General features: G+C 39.0%; 1 protein-coding gene and 1 pseudogene across 1 annotated transcript; one reads left to right on the top strand and one right to left on the bottom strand.

The window, feature by feature from the left end:
- Nucleotides 1-310: 310 nt before the first annotated feature.
- On the bottom strand, nucleotides 311-8,765 carry LOC141821305 (E3 ubiquitin-protein ligase RSL1-like; annotated as a pseudogene).
- A 6,866-nt stretch (nucleotides 8,766-15,631) lies between these two features.
- On the top strand, nucleotides 15,632-16,798 carry LOC141821841 (putative BOI-related E3 ubiquitin-protein ligase 3). The gene is made up of 3 exons (XM_074709212.1): nucleotides 15,632-15,898; nucleotides 15,974-16,199; nucleotides 16,281-16,798. Exons 1-3 carry the CDS (start codon nucleotides 15,843-15,845, stop codon nucleotides 16,755-16,757), a joined length of 759 nt encoding a protein of 252 aa, XP_074565313.1. The 5' UTR covers nucleotides 15,632-15,842; the 3' UTR covers nucleotides 16,758-16,798.
- Nucleotides 16,799-18,807: the final 2,009 nt, after the last annotated feature.

Here is an 18,807-nt window from a genome sequence, read left to right as displayed (position 1 = left end):
GAAGATTTCTTTTTCTCATTTTTTTTAAATAAGAACAGAAAATAAGTTCCCTCATTAAAACAATATACTAATTTTTCTTAAAAATTAAATTGATTCATTTTTCTTTTTTTTTAATTACATAAACTTTAAAAAAATGAATATATAAGAACAGAAAATGCTTGAGAGGCACACTCCTAGATGGAGTTGAGTGTGCCTCTCAAGCATTGATTTCTTAATCCATAAATATATAAGAAAATGTAAAAAAAAACTCAATATATATTTGCAAGGAAACCACGATACCTAATAAACGAACAAATTCTTTTACGTGAAATTGACAATGAGCAATCAAAGAATCCATATTTGAAATTAGCGAAATAGTCTAAAATAATGATAAAAAATTCGTCAAACTTTTACACAGTTTCTGCTACAATTTTCCCTTTAAGAATCAGAGAATAGTAATTAGAATTCTAGAATTTTAAATCCCAAATGAAACAAACACAATATCTTTGTGGCATGCTATCTTTTATTAGCAAAGTAAGTTCCCAATGGGGTTACTTAACTGAATTCACTGAACAAAATCCTCATGGTAGCTGTCACTAATCACGGATACAAACCTCTCGAGCCAGGGGAGCTGCTGGAGGTCTTTTACGGTGTCCGTGTAAGAATCGGAACGTCGAGGAGGCGATTGCGGAGAGTGGTGGAGGTCACTTAGGTCGATTCCACCAGAGAGAAACCTTTGTACAAGAGCTAACTGTGCTCTTTCTTGCTCGGAGTATTCATCTGTAAGTGCTGGCAGAGAATTGAAAGGCTCCCATGGCCAGAGTTGTGATCCATCATTCGAAGGTGTCGCAGAAGGCTCAGGATTATTCTCACCCCAAAAGGCACAGTGACAGGTCTGAATGCCATTCCAGTATTCAGCGCTACACATGTAGCAGAATTCATGTCCGCACCTGCCAGTTAAAAACATAAAATTTTGGATGATTGCCTTCATACCATGTCGAAAAAGGGTTATCTGCATCACAAAAGTATCAAAACCAGAAAAATGACATGGTTGTCACTATAATTCAACCTCTCCACATGTAAGTTTAGGCTATTCAAGATAGTAATGCTATTTAAACTACAGAAAGGCATAGGAAAAATTACACATAGAAAAGCACAAGTAGGACACTTTCTGGTCTGAGCAGGCAGAAAGTTGAAGCTCAGCATGGACCTACAAACATGGCTAGGCCAAGCACAACAGGACCAATTTGAGCCATTGTTGACCCAGCCTGAATGACACCTCAAATGAATTAAGAAAGGCCTGAGGATTCAACAAGGAGTGTGCAATTCCATAGAGGAATGTTTACAAAGTGTGATATCATGTTTCTTCTCTACCAAAGTTATTAGGATTGGCCTTTCTGAACATAAACATGAGTAAGCCTTGACAAATTTAAGAAACAATAGAAGTTTCCTTAGTGAAAGTTGGTCTGCCTATTGCCTAAGAAATGAATTTTATAACATTCTTTTACTGGTGTGATTACGCAGTGAGGAAAGAGATAAAGCTTTAAAAACTCATCTGGGTAGGTTGCCTATTGTCATGGTATGCTATAGATCTATCTTGCAACACAACCAAAGCTTGGATAAGTTTTCTGACACCCTTGGGTTGATACGTGCATAAATTGGCATGGAAAATTAATCAACACAATGTTAGATGGCGTTTTTTTTTCAACACAAAGGCTTTGATAAATAAATGATAACGAAGAGCTAAATCAAATTGTTACATGGACCAATTAAAGATCAAAGTGATGATGAAATACCTTTATGTTTTAACTATGTTGACAGATGTCATTTGACACAGTGATTCTTAAGAAGTGTGTCAAGATAAAGCGTAAAAAAACTAAAATTCGAATGAAATTTGAAACTATGGGACAAGTTGTTAACATTGCAAAATAATTCGCTCAGTGTAACATAAAAACTTGGTTTTTCTTATTGTACAACAAAACTTCTTCACAAAGATAATATTATCTTAAGTCTTTTAACTGACTTTGAACTATTAGGTGTATTCAAATTGTTTAAGGAACAGGGAGAAAAACATGGAAAGGAATCAATATTTGCAGGTTATGCTGCCAAACGAAATGACAAAAGACCTGAAAAATTACAACAAATAGCATGGAAACAAATCTGAAGTTTTCATTTCAAACATCCATATCTCTTGATGCACCCAAGGTTAAATTGGGTTGGAGATTATATCAAGTTTACTCAGAGGGAGGGAGGAGAGGAGTAATCATAAGTTGTCTACTTGGAAGGGAAGGAGGGAAAGGAAAAGATATTAAAAAAAAATCCAACTTTACCCTTATTCAACCTCTTCTTCTCCACTCAATTTGGAAAGGTAACGATGGTCGACATCTGGCCATGGTCCGACAATGGTTGGCAATGATTCGGCAGTCATTGTGGTTCAGCCATGTTTCCATGATACTCGACATTGGAGAACAATGAGATCCGTGGCCAACAGTGTTTTGCAGTCAAATATGATAGTCAATGATGCTCTATCAATGACCAATAATGCTATTGGTAATAGCTAGCAGCAATGACTATTGATGGTCTAATGATGGCTGATGATGGTTCGACTTGATGTCTAGTGGTGATCGATGGTTAGTGATTGAAGGAATGGTATATCGGTCCTTTATAATTCCTTTTTCATCTCCCTCCAATGCATCTATATTTGGAGAGACCAATTTTGAAGAAAAAGAGGCAAAGGAACCCCTCCATATTTCCCTTCTCTCAATGGTTTCATCCAAATAGGCAGCAGCTCCTCATCCTTTTCCTCTCCCTCCCTCTCCAATCCCTCTCCAATTTAGCTCCTTTCCTCCAAGTAGATACTGCCTTGAAGATTTCAAATTTAAGAGATGCCCAACTTAAAAGTTAGAAATGATGAAATTTATCCTTTTTGTCAGATATAATATCTGCATATGACACTTTATCCTAAAACTACCTATGTTCCTTTCACAAGTATGCCTTTGGTCCTTGGGATTATGCAACAGTCATTATGAAATTCATTTCTCAATTATTTTGCGTTTATGTATCCATGAAAATGAGTATGGACCATAAAGACCTTTAGCTGAACTACATTCAAAAAAATTACCTAAACACAGTTTTAATCCCTATTAGGTAATTAGAGGCAGTCAATGAAAGGCAGACCTGGATTGAGCTTGCTCAGTCCAACATTCTTTGCAAACTTAAATTTTCAGTGCCAGAAAAGAGCATAGAAACAGCAAACTTGCATTCAGGCCAGTTAGGTTGCGAAAGTAACTATCCTTATCACGTGTACAATGTGAGAATTATCATGTTTTTCTTTAAATACTCTATTTGATGATTCTCCAAAGTAACAAGCTTGCAAACAAAAACAATGAGGATAAAGATGACAGTCTAGATAAGAATCAAAAATTGATTTCAAATTACTGATAATTAATCATATTTGGACTACAATCTCAATCATATTTATCCTTATTTCCATATTTGTTATTATCATGTTTATCATGATATATTACCTTGTTTATTATTATATTTTCCATATATTATTTTAGCAATCCATATAAATAGATTTATTAGCCTAGATAATAATACTAATGAAGCAATTGTCTTCTCTTGACTTTTCTCTTTATTCTTTCTTTCTATTTCTATCTATTTCAATATGGTATCAAAGCGATGATCCTTCGCTTCTTCTTTTTTTCAACCATCATCAACCCACAGATTGTTGCAAAGAATGATCATCAATTTGAGCAAGTCGGACTCCAACAAATTCATCTCTGCCACATTTGATGACTCTGTCAAGCTCTTCCTCATCGGCGTCAAGATGGATAACGAGGTAATGCAAAGGTCGGGATAGACAGTCATTGTGATCAGAGCAATCGGCACCATCCTCACCTTCAGCATTAGCTCTGCCATCATACTCGTCCTACGGAGCTTCTTCTCGCAAGGTATGAAATGAATATCGTGCTTGCTCTTCCTCAACTCCGTCACTGCCTGCCCCGTCCTCACTCAAATCCTTGCCAAGACCAACCTGCTCAACTCAAAGATCTGTCGCATCTCCATCTATGCCACCATGGCCAACAACATCATCATGTGGACCCTCTTCACCCTCACGCTCGACCTCTCTAAGTTCGGCCCGCTGTCATCGTTCTGGATCACCCTCTCTGACTTCATGATGCTCATCAAGGTGCTGACGGAATTCATAGGCATCTACTCCATCACCAGGGCATTCTTCACCGAACTGATGTTGGTGACATTGTTGGTGGTGTTCCTTTGTCGACACAGGTGGCACTTGGTGGGGACCACAATGACGTGGTTCCTCTTTGATATCGTGTTCTGCAGCCAGAACTTAACGCATGACATCTTCTAGGCGATCATCCTCATGAGTCTGACGAAGGACGTGAACGCGCTCCAAGAAGTGTTCAAGATTTTGTGAGCCATGACTCTTTCTCTCTTCACTTTGCCAAGTTTCTTTCTCCTCTTCGACAAAGCATTGGCAAAGGTTGTCTTCAATCTCAACACTCCACGAGGACTAGAAGCAGATCCTCTCATTACCATCTCCTTGCTCTCTTTCTTCATCAACATCGGGAAGCACTACAATTTCGGTGCCATGGGCGAGTACCTCACCAAGTGCATGCTGCTAGCGCATGCTATCCAAGATCATCATTTTTTGAGGTAGTCTAGTTCGTCCAAGACGAGAAGTCCTTGCATGATGATTGACCCGACATCGCCTCACTGGCCACTCTCACTTTATCCAGAACATGATCCTCTCTTCTGATGGCCAGTTCGTCTTATTCGGCTTTTGGGAGGGTGACCTTTGCCTCTGGGATCTCACTATCGGACTCACCAATCAAGGACGTCATCTCCATCGCCTTCTCCATCGTCAACCGCCAGATTGTGTGGCCTCACGCGATTGTCGCTAGATGAGGGATTACTAGTTTACTAGAGTTTTCTGCTTCCGAGTTACCGTCGCTCGTCATTGAGATCCTCATCTAGATCTCTCACCTCCTTTTTTACAATGCAGAGGCCAAGGCGTCTATCGCTCACCAACTCTCTTACCGAGAATAGATACGAAGGTCAAGGCGCCCGCCGCACGTCATGGAGATCTTTTTCCAGATCTTCCAACAGTCATCGACATCAATGTCATCATGTACTACGCACTGGTACTCTCCTAGACCATAGGGTTCCACAAAGACGCCTCCTTGTTGTTCGCTGTCATCATCGAGATGGTCGACATCTTTTCCACTATCATCCATGTCAGGTTGGAGGAGGACCCCAGCCCGCAGTTGGGCACCAGTCGGTGTTGCTCATTCGACTTCTCCAGCACTTCCATCTTGGCTCTCACCACCTTGGCCTTTGCTTGGTGTTTGTGTCTATCCGCACATGCACCTTCTTCATGGACTTCTGTCGCACGCACACCTTCTTCATGGCCTTCCGTTGTCTGCATCTATCCACGTGCACATTCTTCATGGTCTTCTAGTGTCTGTGTCTATTCACGCGCACACCTTCTTCATGGCCTTTTGGTGTCCGCGTCTATCCACGCATGCATCTCTTTCACGGCTTTCGCACTGTGCGTTGTCTTGTTCTCTTCGTTACCTCTCCCTCTGTCTTCATTAGAGGGAAATCAAGATTATTGAAGAAAGGCCTTGGGACCTAGATTGCGGCTTTGGGTCATTTTCGACTAGCTTCCTTTCATCTGTGCCTTCTCAAATCTCACATCTCGCATCTGTGGCAGTTGTCACTAGAGAACAACACACAACAAATATTTTTCCGAGTTTTGCTCAGTACACAACAACAAATTTTCTTTTTTTCCCCTCTTCTGCTTGAGTAAATTTCAACTACCAAAACCGCAATCTTCTTTCTCTGCTACTCTTTCTTCCAAAGATGGATCAAGTTCTAGCTTTCAAATAGCAGCTCCTCATCTCTTTTATTGTTCTCTTCCATCAAAGGCAAAGTCCAAAACAATGTCAGATCTATCATATCGTTGGTCATACTGATAGTCATTGCTCTAGAAGATTTGATTCACTATCTAATTGGAGAAGATGTTCTCGATATATTGGCAATCAAACTCAACATTCAACATCATCCCGTTAACCTTGTTGAGGGGTAATGAGGATAAAGATAGCACTCCAAATAAGAATCAGAAATTGATTTCAAATTACTGATGACTAACCATGTTTGGACTACAATCTCAAGCATATTTATCCTTATTTTCATATTTGTTATTACCATGTTTATCATGATATATTACCTTTTTTATTATTATATTTTCCCTATATTATTTTAGCAATCTATATAAATAGGTTTGTTAGCCTACAATAATAATAATAATGAAGCAATTGTCTTCTCTTTACTTTTCTCTTTATTCTTTCTTTCTATCTCTATCTATTTCAACAAAAAATATTCTTTCATAGATGATAGGACTGAATTTAAGGGGAAGTAAATTTCTGAGAAAAATTCAATGGACTCTAATGTTTGGGATAAAGTGTCCCTGACTCCCTTTATGGAATCTGTACAAACTAACTATAAGGTCATGGCATGTGAAAGATAGAATTATGTGTGGATAATCATGTGGGCAAAGAGAAACCATATAACTAATTAAAATGCCAAAATGTATCTAACTCTTCCACTTGATAAATGCATGGTTCTGTAAAGCAATCAAGAAGCATAAACTTTGGCAATCCAACTTTACTTAAGAAAGTGAATTCTATCAGAAAGCATAGTGGATATACCGGCAGGTCACATGATAACCCTCATCTGTGTGTTCAATCATTTGCCTACACTGCTGGCAGCGCCTGTGCCTAGTGTCTTCTGCAGAATCATTAAAACAAATATCCCTTGCATCTCCTTCGGATGCTGTTAGGTTCTGATAATCCTCACATGTCATCAAGGAATGCCAGGGAACGCGACAGCTGATACACATATCTCGCTGACACTCTGGGCACTGAATGTGGTTGATATCTGATTGAGTTGAAGAACTTGCTCTAGAGGACAAACAATGACCAGGATGGAGCACTCCTGAGCAATTATGGAAAGGGCAAAAGAATGCGTCTAAATTCTGAGCATCAATCATGGCTCTCCATAGTAATTCATATCTAACAGATGGGAGAAATGACTTGCATTCACTGACTGAAATCAAATATCTGCATTTTACTTGAGGGCACTTTATAGGAACTTTTGAGCACTGCAATTCACGAACAGCATACATGATCATGCAATCAGGACAAATTTTATGGGAACAATTCAACTTTATCATCTTTGAACTTTCCTTCTCCTCACAACACATGGGACAAATGTCAGCTGACCAGTCACCAATTGCTTCTCTGGCCAAGCGCAATGGCCTCTCTAATTCATAACTTGAAACCAGCTGTAAATCAAAGTCTTCAAGCCTCTCAGCCAGCTCCAGGATCCTGTGTCCTAGGGCTATTAAAAGTTGGTGGCCAAGAATTTCTGTTTCTGCAATCTGTTAAAGAAATCAAATAATCAAAGTCAACAATCTCACCAAGAAGATACATTTTGCCAGATAAAAAACAATTATAAACAAACTTCTATAAAATGGCTAATAAATCAAAAAAGGAAATAAGAGGTGTATTGGGTTATCTGTCACAAGAGGGATCAAACAAGAAAATGAAAAACGTAAAACAATTCATCCAGCATAAACATAAGGAGAACTACAATCTGTAAAGAACTTGTCATGATGTAATGTGTTAAAATAGTCCAATACACATTTCGCTAACAGCATAGGTTATCATACCTTAAAATCAAGTCAGATCAGCTAATACGGATAGATACAACATGTTATATCGATGCAGTCAACAGCAAATTTTAACTTCCTGATTAGAATATTCCTTACCTGATAATACAGTTCTTCGGAATCAGTGAATGCATAGAGCTTTCTAGTGCCATTCTGGAGTGCTGCTGATATCCCGTCCATCAATGCCAAGTGCTCAGCTACCAAATCCTCTACATAAAAATCAAGCTTTTTCTGCACTTTAATTAAGGAAACTCCAGCAGATCTTTCCATCACCACTCCAATTCCAGCAGCACCTTTACCCTGAGGTGGATACACCCTTAAAAAACATTCTTAATGAAAACTCTTCGAGATCATCATTAGAACCTTCGGCTAGAGATTCCTCAGTATCCTGCCACTCTTCTTCTTCTGTACAACAGCTTCGAAATTCATCTTCCGCGTCTGGATTATCCAACAAGCCATGCTCAACGCAATTCACCATCTCCATTGCCGAATTAGGTTAGTTACGACCCTTTCGAAGTTCCAAAAAAATATATCGTACTTCCACAATTAAAAAAAAAACTAAAGTATGATCAAACCTCTCATCATAGGCACCAAAAAAAAAACCGAGAATAAAAGGAAATTAGACGTTTCAATTTGTCATCCCCTTTCTTCAAATCAATACCAATCAAAGATTTTAACAATTAGAAGGGAAAAGAAATCAAACTTTCACAGAGCTTCCGCTGCAGAAATCAACAAGAAAGAGCCCTGCAATAGGAATAAAAGAGATACGCCCTGCTGACCGTAAGTGCCATAACCGGAACCCTAATTCAGAATCCTCCCAACCACGAGACGACCCCAAAAGCACATCTAAGAACAAAAGAGCCTCTAAATCCGAGCAAAACCCCTGAGAAAGAAGACCAGAAAACTAAATTGGACAACCCCATCAAGGATCCTTGGTTCCTCCTTTGTCAATTGGGCGGAATCGCAGGGGCCGATGGTAGCGGAGGCGAGGCTAAGCACGGAAGCAACGGCGACGAGCAGCAGGAGAAAGGGCACGGAATCATTAATGCGAGGTTGGCGTTAAAGCTGAAACTGAAGCAATTATTCACATTTCACCCCTCAATCTATTCCTTTTTTAAAATAACGCTGAAATTTTGAATCACAAAATACACCTTAAATTTTAAACTATTTTTATTATAGTTAATTACTGACTAATGATCTAATAATCAAGGACGAAAGGATAATAATTTGAAAACCTCAAGTATGTTAATAATTTAAAATCAAGGGAGGTTTCTGAAAAAAGAAGAATACCAGGAGACGTAAAAGAGAATTGATGAGGACGTGGGAAGTGGTAGTTTTTACAACAAAGGAAGTGGATTGATTAATTTATGCATGAAAATAAAAGAAATAAAAAATATTAAAATAAATTTAAATTAAGATTGATGTGGATAAACAAGGGAATAATTTTTTTAAAGAAAATGATATTTAGAATGAAAATTTTAACATGAATAAAGCAGAACACTTATAATTGTATGCAGTGAATCTCACTATATGTCAGTGCAATTCATTGTCAATGTGAATGTCATGTTTCATTCATGTTGAAAATTTTCATGTTATGTATCATTTTTCATTTTTTAGTACGATGACAATCAACAATATGTTGTAAGGCACATGCTTAACACAACAATTAACTAAGCATATATAAAATGAAACATTTAACGTAAAAGAAAATAAATTAAATTTTTTTATGAGCATTGTTCTAAATTACTAGGTGTGAATCACGTGAGATGGATATTTCAATCCACTATTAGCTATATACGCGCGTGTGCGCCTGATGGATCAAGCAGTGCAAGATTTAGGGACATCCGATAAGTAAACGCTCAACTCCAATCCAATGAAGGTTTTCGACTCTAGCAAAAGCTCTACTAAAGTTAGAACGTCGAAAAAAAGTTAGAAGGAGGTTAAAACAGGCCTTGATGAACCCCTTTAATACTCAAGTTAGTCAGGATCCAATAATAAAAAAAAAAGGTGAAAAAAGTGATATAATTGATAAAATAATTGAATGCCTCTTTCTTTTCTTTGATTCACGAAACCGTGAACACCTAATATTTTTTTTTTTTATTTTTACTTTTTTACTTTCTTTAGCATAAATTCTAAACCCTACTATATATATATATATATATATATATATATATATATATATATATATAGTTTAGATTTGGTCAGCAACATTTGGGGTTAGTTATCCAACTTCATTTGAGTTCGTGGAAGCTTTTAATAAATTTAAAATTAGCACATGAAAATTTTTTTAATTCAAAGTTGAAAATTATATATGAAAGGGTAATGAATGTGAAAAAAAAAATAGCTTTGTTGGTTTGGAAATTTCAGGGAAAATATGTTCTTTGAGATAATTTATAGCTTTTTTTTAAACGTTTGAGAAACTTTGGAAAAACTTTTTTTAATCGATAAAAATTTGAGACTTTTAGAGGAAAATGAGGACGAGAGGACAATTCAACTTGTCCTAATCAAGACCTACTTCATTTATAATATAACACCATTTAATAGATAACTCACATATGGATACAAAATTTATATGTAAGCTTATTTTATATGATAATAGATCGAAAGAGCATTCTAAATTATCAGAATAGTTAAAAGAATATTACTCCTTTTTTAAAAAAATAATCAAAAGGAAGGTTTCGTATCGAAAAAGAAAGTGATTAAGTTTGGAATTTATATGGGACAAAGGAAAAGGAAGGTTTGGTATGGTGTTGTGATTGTTTAGGTAATGGGTAAGCTACCTAAGGCTTGATAATTGTAGTGTTGTCCCAAGTCATAGTTTGTTAGTCGGCTATGTGTCAATCGATTGGGAACCAATTTGATGTGGTTTTTAATCTAATAGAAACTTTGTGTTTAGGATTTGATTGATCAGACAAAGAGTCATTAACGTCTAATCGCTTTGTTTTGGTATGATAGTTGACTGAAGGCATTCAAAATGAGTCATTGGAGCCTTTGTGTAAAAGTATTCGAAGAGCTTTTGGGTGTTTAACTTTCACAAAGTTACTCTTGAATCTCGATTAAAATGCTCAATTTCTCAAAGGCTCCAAGTGCTTGGACAATGACCAAAGACTTTGACTTAAGCTCGACCAAAGATGTTGACTTAAGCTCGGGAAGGTTCGATCAAAAATTTTCATGCCATAGTGAAACACTATAACTATTATAACTAATGCTCGGGAAGGTTTGACTAATTTTTTCTATCAAAATTATTTTAATTTTTTAAAAAAATATTTTTTTAAAATATTCAGTCTTTTGTCTTGATTAACTGTATTATCTATATCCATTTTAAATTATTTTAATTTTTTTATTATGTAAATTTCAAACTTTGATATTTAATAAAATGCATTGATCCGGCCCGGCCCACAATTGCTCGGCCCGATTTAAAATTGCTTCGGCCTGGATCCCCTCGGGTATTACCTTTCCTCGCTCAACCTTGTCTGCGCGCCTCAGCCTCCGCTTTCTCATCGCCGCCCGCGACCACCGTCGACCGTCCTCTTCCATTACAGCGCCGCACCATTCACTGGCGCAAGGGTATTCATCTGTATCCTGATTATAGAATATATATTCCTTTTTAAACATATGTCTTCCCTAGCTAGTCCAATTGCAAACACTGTGTGTTTTGACTTTGCATTTGAAATATGTATATGGGTCAAAGGTTGGTTGTGATCGTACGTCTTCAATCAAGTTCAAAATGTGTTGTCTTTTTTCCTTGTTAATTTTACTGTGCCATGTTCTATGTTTGATTTATTGGGTATTTAGCTGGACTAATATATGGGGATCGTTATGAAGGTATTATAGTATAGAAACTACAGTTGCTAGTTTGAGGATACTAATTAGTAGCAACCATAGTAAGTGTGTTTGTTGATTGGGGGAAGTTGTAAGAGCTACTCATCTGTGGCAGAAATTAAACACAATCAGTAGAAGTTCTATAGTTGTTCACTCACTTCTTTAACGTATATCACAACACGATACTCTGTCTCATGACCTGTCCCATCCCAATGAGATAACCGATCTATCACGTTGGCAATCCTAAACCACATGCTCTGAAAAGGTTAAACCCAAAGTGTACAAGACTCATTTATACCACCACGAGTAGTAGCCTAGAGTCTCTAAATAATGTGATGCAAATGGATGTTACATCCTCACCAAGTTCAAAGTCTAACTAATATATACACATGACTACATTTTGTTTTGTTTCGAAAGTTATGTTTTTTTTTTCCATTAGTTGCATAGTCGTGTGTGTAATATAATAGTCCCCAGGTGTAGCCGAGTTAGTACTCGAATGGTAGAGTTGCATCAATGAGCAAGGGTTCGAGTCGCGGCTGCGGCAAATAACCCTCCCATTTAGGAAGCCGATTGGTACCATTTACTTCCCTTTATCTAACCGTGGGACTGACGATGAAGGGTGTTTGACGTGAGCATTACAAGGACTTTTATACTTGGGAAAACTTCAGCTACATGTGAACTATGTGACCAAATTGCAGCGGGTTCTATTACTTGTTTAGTTGGTATAAATATTAATTATTACTGTGTATATTTAGCAGTGAAGTCACATTTAATTGAATGGGTATGATCAATTTAGTATGGTAAATCACAGGTATTCAATTCGTATCATCATCATCTTCTTCTTCTTCTTCCTTTTCTTTTTCCTCAGCTGTTAGGGCTCTGCAGAATGACTAACATTGGACACTACATGCCTGACATGATATTGCTACATCTTCTTGCCCTTGGATCAATACCCTGAATAAGATTCTAGACCTTGAATAAAATACAAATACTATCCAAGTTTTATATACATACCAATTATATATTTGGAGATGGTTAGATAACCATTCCTCCCCACCTTTCACATCTTTTTTGAAAAGATATCTTATTCTTTCTCATTATGTTGATTCTTTTTATTTCAATCAAACAAAACTGGGCCAGAGAAAATTAACTTCGTATCTAATCTATCCCAAGAGATATAAATTGATAAAGACAAGTTGTTGATTGAAAACTCAAGACATATATGCTCTTCTATTACACGTGCATATTTATATGGTAAATGTCTGACTGGTAGCTAGATCTGAATAAACTGTGTATATTCCGTAGGTCTACCAAGCCTAAACTTGCTATGCTGATAGCATAATCTTGTCAAAACAGTTTCTTAACAGCTAGTTTTTTGTCATTCTGAAAAAAGAAGAAGAAGAATGAATAGCAACTCTACTCTTCAGATCTACCTGTTGGATTAAACATTGCATTGCTGTTGAGAATTTGAGATGGACTGTTTCTCGCTATCTAACCCATGCTCACACCTAATTGCATTGTCTAATGGATGCATGAGACGAGTGACATTGATTGAGTTGTCCTATTTGACAATTCTTTCCCAGTGCTGTAACAGGTTAAAACATAAATTTCTGAACTGTGCACATATGTCTGTATATGTTCAGGCCTGCATCATATCACCGTCAATGGCAGCTTGTGATGGAGATTGGGAAACATGTGGGCTTCCATTTTTTTAATCGCCGGCCATGCATCTACAGGTAAGCTTCCCATGTTCTCAGTCCAGTCATCTGCTGCCTTTGTTTTTTTCTTTTCTTTTCTTTTGCCTTACCTTTTATTACATTGAAATCGTAATGATCACAAGAATGCCAATGTTGTGGCCAGTACGATTCTTTATCTTTAGTTGGATGTTTCTTGGTTAGATTAGTTGATGTTGATTCGTAGTTGAATTATCTTTGTGCCATGCATAGTGAGTTTCTTATCTGAAGAGATAATTACTGTCTAACTAAATCCCACAAGTTTCTTCTTAGCTACGCTCCATTCAAGTGTGGAAGCATTGAATGTTTCCGTTCCACGAAGTAACAATGGGGTTAGGAAACTGAAGCTCGCAGGTCTGTGGTAGCATGGAACCTGCCTCAACTAACTCTCAAATTGTGACCCAAGCAAAGCTTCTCTGTGCTTGGGCATGTTGAGTCGTTGAGAACACGACTCCCTCTTTTCCTTCCCCTTCAGCCAGAATATGGTACCATTGAGAAAAAGGAAAAAGAGGATAGAAAAATAAGCGAGTGAAGAAAGGTAGGCATGAAAGGGAGAGAAGAGTAGTGACTGATGAGTGAGATTCTTAACAAATTGGTGGAAGAACAAGGCAAAGGTTGTGGGGTTGGTCACATAATTGTTTAGGTCCAGAGGAAAAGGGTGTGCCCACAAGTCAAGATGCTGCCAGTTACTCCTTCAAGTATGATGCACAAAACAAACACATATGTGGTCCTCTACTCTTAGCCTTTTTCTATTCACTATGTTCTTTCAATTAGTTGGTCAAGTTGGATGTGTACGATGAAGATCATGCACTTAATAAGATCCAATTCATTAATTCTGATTAGTTCATCAACTGTGTTTAACATCTGTTTAATCAGTATAGGTACCAATATAATTACTGACCAGGACTCAACTGGAGTAGTCAAGGTCCTGAGTTGGATTGTGAATCTAGCATGCTTCACCACACCTTGTACATTAAAATGAACATAAAGCTCCCATTAGGGACTACACTGCTAATAAATATAGCAAGGTGACACTAGATCAATCTTATCCACACATGATAGAAAGGATACCATTTCATATTAATATCATGACTACCTATCAGGATCCTAATAAGGTAGGATATTTGTTATTGCTGCCATCCTACATTCCATGTGAAATCCAACTAGATAACCAAGATATCCATTCTGACCACTGCAAAGGTCATCTACACGATAGATGTAGATGTTTTTCTTAGTCTCTCATGGAGGGAGGAAAGCCTATTGCGTGCATCTCTCCCTTTTTAGGTGGCACACATGTGAGCCTCCTGAGACACAATCAACTCGACTATTTTTCATCGAATCACTAAAGGTATTTGGTCCACCCTCCCACCACCCACAACACTTGGATCAATTCATCCTAATTACTTTTCAGGTTATTATTGACTTTAGACTCGAGTGTGTTTCGAGAACCCTGTGAACTTTGGCAGTTAGACAAAGTGGAGAAGAGTGTTGGTTGGGTTAATGAAGGTAATAATGGAGATCCAATGGTTCAACAAAAGGAATCACATGCTCTCTCAATTAGGCCTGCTTTTTTTCTTTCTATCTTTTTCTTTCTTCTTTCTTCTTTGTGACTTGAATGAATGCAAAAGCAGCGATTCTGAAAAAAAAAAAGATGAAGAGTGGAGGGTGCTGTTGATGAACAGTGGTCATCGATCGCGTGTTGGTACGGTGAAACTCCAAATGCTTAGTGGCTCTCAATTGCTTTGAATCATGAATGCCATCCAGCGCTTGAGATATTAGATAAAAAGAAGGCAGATGCAGAGCATTTCTCAAGTGTAGGATAATCAATCTACTTAAACATGCCTTATGACCAGAAGTGGAGACTGACATTGATGCCCAACTCAGTTTATGCTTAGGTTCTCTGTTCATAATTAAACTGTTAAAGGAAAGCTTTAACAGGTAAAAGGAATCTTCATGTTTTGTTTTCACAAGGGGAAAAAAAAGATGAACAATGCTTTTACTGGATCAAAGCACTGTGAATGTATTTTAATCAATCAATTTTGGCATCACACGGTGACAGGATGAGAGCAGATGGCCCCGGGAGTTAAATAATCTGCATCATCATGGATTCCTCGGCGGTGGCGGCCCCATGCGTGGCGTGGGCTCAGGAAGTTCCCGTGGGCGGCGAGCGGCCCATTCACGGCGGCCACGGGCGGCGTCTCCTTCTGCCGACGCCAACCCACGCGTCCCTCGCCGGTGCATGCACCTTGCACGTCTCGATACTTCCGTATGTATCCCAATCTATTTTGTTTTTTATCCAAATGCCTCCATTGATCAATCAACTGAAAGAAACAGATCTCTCTCCCTCTCAGCCCCACGCTCCCTATTTACAATTACGTGGTCGTCTAAAGTTGTACCAAATCCTTTTCTTTTTTTTTTTTTAAAATAGTGTTCTTTGTTTTTTTCTCTCACCTTGTTGTTCCTACTCTTGTACTGTTTGCCAAAACCAACACCCATCTCAATTGCATGCACCACCACCACCAGTCCACCACCTATAAGCACCTTCAATGGCTGTTGAGGCTCATCAGCTTCCTCTCTTCCCTTCCCAACTTCTACGAAACTTGTATGTTTCTTCTCAATCTCATCTCAAGATTCTTCCTTTTCGCGGTGCATGAAGCTAACTGATCAATTGTTGCAGGGGAATTGTTTCTGGGATCGATCAGGATCGATCAAACATCCACGACATGCAATTGGGATACGCCGGACCTTTGCTCCCCCTCGGCGACTCAGCTGCTCTGGTTACCTCCGAGAGCGGCGGCCTCCACGGGAAGCGGCCTCGCGAGAGCTTTTCCTTCCTCGGAGAGGACTTCTCCTCCAACGTCCAGCAGCAACTGCTAAACCTCGACCGCCTCATCCTTAATCATGTAATTGAACTATATATCGATTGATTGCAGAGTTAATGCTTCTGAAGGAGAAAAGATGAGATTTTTACTGGTGTGGAATAGGTTGCGAAAGTGAGGATGGAGCTGGTGCAGCGGCTGAGGCGGAATCTGGCGGCGGCGGAGGAGGGGGCGTCGAAGCGGCTGAAGGAAAAGGAGGAGGAGGTGGAGAGGGAGCGGAAGGTCACCTGGGCGCTGGAGGAGCGCATCAAGAGCCTCTGCGTCGAGAACCAAATGTGGCGGGAATTGGCGCGGAGCAGCGAGGCGGTCGCCCTCGCGCTGCGGGCCGATCTCGAGCGGGCGCTGGCGGCGACGGTGAAGGCGGCGCCGGCGGCGGCGGCTGAGGACGCCGAGTCCTGCTGTTGCGGCGACAGCGAGGAGGAGGCGAGGAGGACGTGCCGGTGCTGCGGGGAGAGGGAGCCGGCGGTGCTGCTGCTTCCCTGCCGGCATCTCTGCGTCTGCGCCGCCTGCGGCCCGGCGGTGGCCACCTGCCCCGTCTGTGAGTGCCGGAAAAACGGCAGTGTGCTTGTCAACATGTCTTAAGTTTCTCAATTTTCGGAAATGGAAAAGAAATTAGGTATTAATTTATACATTTTACTTCAAAAATCAGACTAGATTTTAACAATCTTTCGATAAAACATAGAAAACTACAAATACGTAACATGTTCTTATTAATTTCTTTTATTTTCTCCCCTTTTTGAAATTTATATTAATTACAGAAAATTAGAAATGATATACTATCATCGCGACAAGGAATGGGCGACGAGTGCGCAACACCGTCGATCCACCGCTGTTGCCGCCGCCATCACTGTGCTGTCTCGGGGGCGGACCGTCCGACAGTCGCCTCTGACGCGATTGACACGTCGCTCGTTGATGTTTCGTCCGATGTCGGATTTCAGTCGGATTGTGATCGAAATCCAATGTAATTTGATCGGAATCCGATCCGATTGCGAAGTGGCGCGCGCCATCCGACCGCGATCGGGCTGGATTCCTACCAAATCGCGGCCCGCCACTGGCGACCGCAATCGGGTCGGATTCCGACCAAATCATGGTCGGAATCAGGTTGAGGACCGGTCGGCGTCGCACGCCAATCCTTCTTCGGCCGGTCTCCGGCCGCGATTTGGTCGGATTGTGGCCGCGCCACTGCCGGACGCGTGATTTGGTTGTTTCTGATCAATTACGTCGGATTCCAGCCACAATCCGATCGAAATCTGACGTCAGACACCGGCCGACGAGCGATGCGTCGATTGCGTCCGAGGCGACGACAGCGACAATGGTAATGGATCAACGGTGTCGCGCACGAGTCGTGCATTTCTCATCGCACAGTTTATCATTTCTCACATGAAATAATTCACTCCCATGCGATTGTTCCTGACCTTTTCAACTGACGCCGTCGTACACGACAAGTTTGGGCGGCCTTTTGATAGGGACCCACGGACGGCTATCGAATAGCGTCGGAGTGCTTGTGGACCCACGTGAAACAGTAGTCGTGTCCTCGTGATGGAGAGCCGCGTGTCCGTCTTCCCTTCTGGGTAACCCAGTTCCCTGGTCCACGAACGCTAGCGGAGTGGAGCCCTCCCCCCAGCCGGCCCCACAACGGAACAGGTACGGCACTGGACGCATATGGTAAATTTTTTAATTTTTAAATTTACGTTAAATGGATTGGATTTTTTATTCTTATAAATTGAAGAAAGTTTACAATTTTTGTATTAATTTATGTTAAATTAATTAATTGTTTTAAAGTAGGAATAATATTTTTATGATTTGGACTATTAGGAGTATTTTTTTATTGATTTGGTTTGGAAAATTTGGGGCAAATAAATTAAAATGTGATAGCTGATTGATTGCTATAGGAACTAGAAACAAGTGGGGCCCATGGTAGGCCAATTTGTCCCTAGGGAGTTAATTAGTGGTCTCCAATTGCGTAATGGAAGATGTTGTCCACATTGGATTTTTCCATTAGGAATAAAAGACAACAAAAATCATGTCATTATTGCTTGTTCAATTCTTTTTTTTTTAAATATGTATATTTTTATCAAAAGATAAGTCTTAAGAGAGCAATAATTTATAATAGTGGGAAGGTGAGAATTTCAAAGTAACTTCCAATTAGTTGTCATTAGAGATTAAGACATTGTGATTAGAATGCATATGGAAATATCTTTAAAATTTCCATGTCCAAATAAATGCTATGAATCTCGATCGATTCTTGGATGAAATTTTCAACCTTGGTATTGTCTTTGTTGATATGATGTACAATAAATATGATTTTTTTAATAAAAATATTAATATTAAAATTAGATCGGAGATCCAACTAACACATTGATTACTTTTTTTTAATGATATATATATAGAGAAGAATGATATACTGCATATCACATATCTTGTAAGTATTTAGTCTAATTTATTTTAATTTCAATGTTTATTTTATTTAGTCTAAATATTATTTATAAATATATTATGATTATAATTAAGTATATGATTAGATGGTCATAACAAAATAGTATATATAACAATGATGATTAATACTTAAGCATCGGTCATAGATATGCTTAGAGAGAAACTTAGTCTAAGTTCATTGTTGCGATTGGTACAA

This window comes from Curcuma longa, chromosome 2, assembly GCF_044706935.1.
Source record: "Curcuma longa cultivar G26 ecotype Majalengka, Jawa Barat chromosome 2, ITB_CL_G26_1.1, whole genome shotgun sequence".
Taxonomy (NCBI): Eukaryota; Viridiplantae; Streptophyta; class Magnoliopsida; order Zingiberales; family Zingiberaceae; genus Curcuma; species Curcuma longa.
Note: the sequence above shows the minus strand (reverse complement) of the source record. Positions and strands in the feature narration are given on the sequence as shown.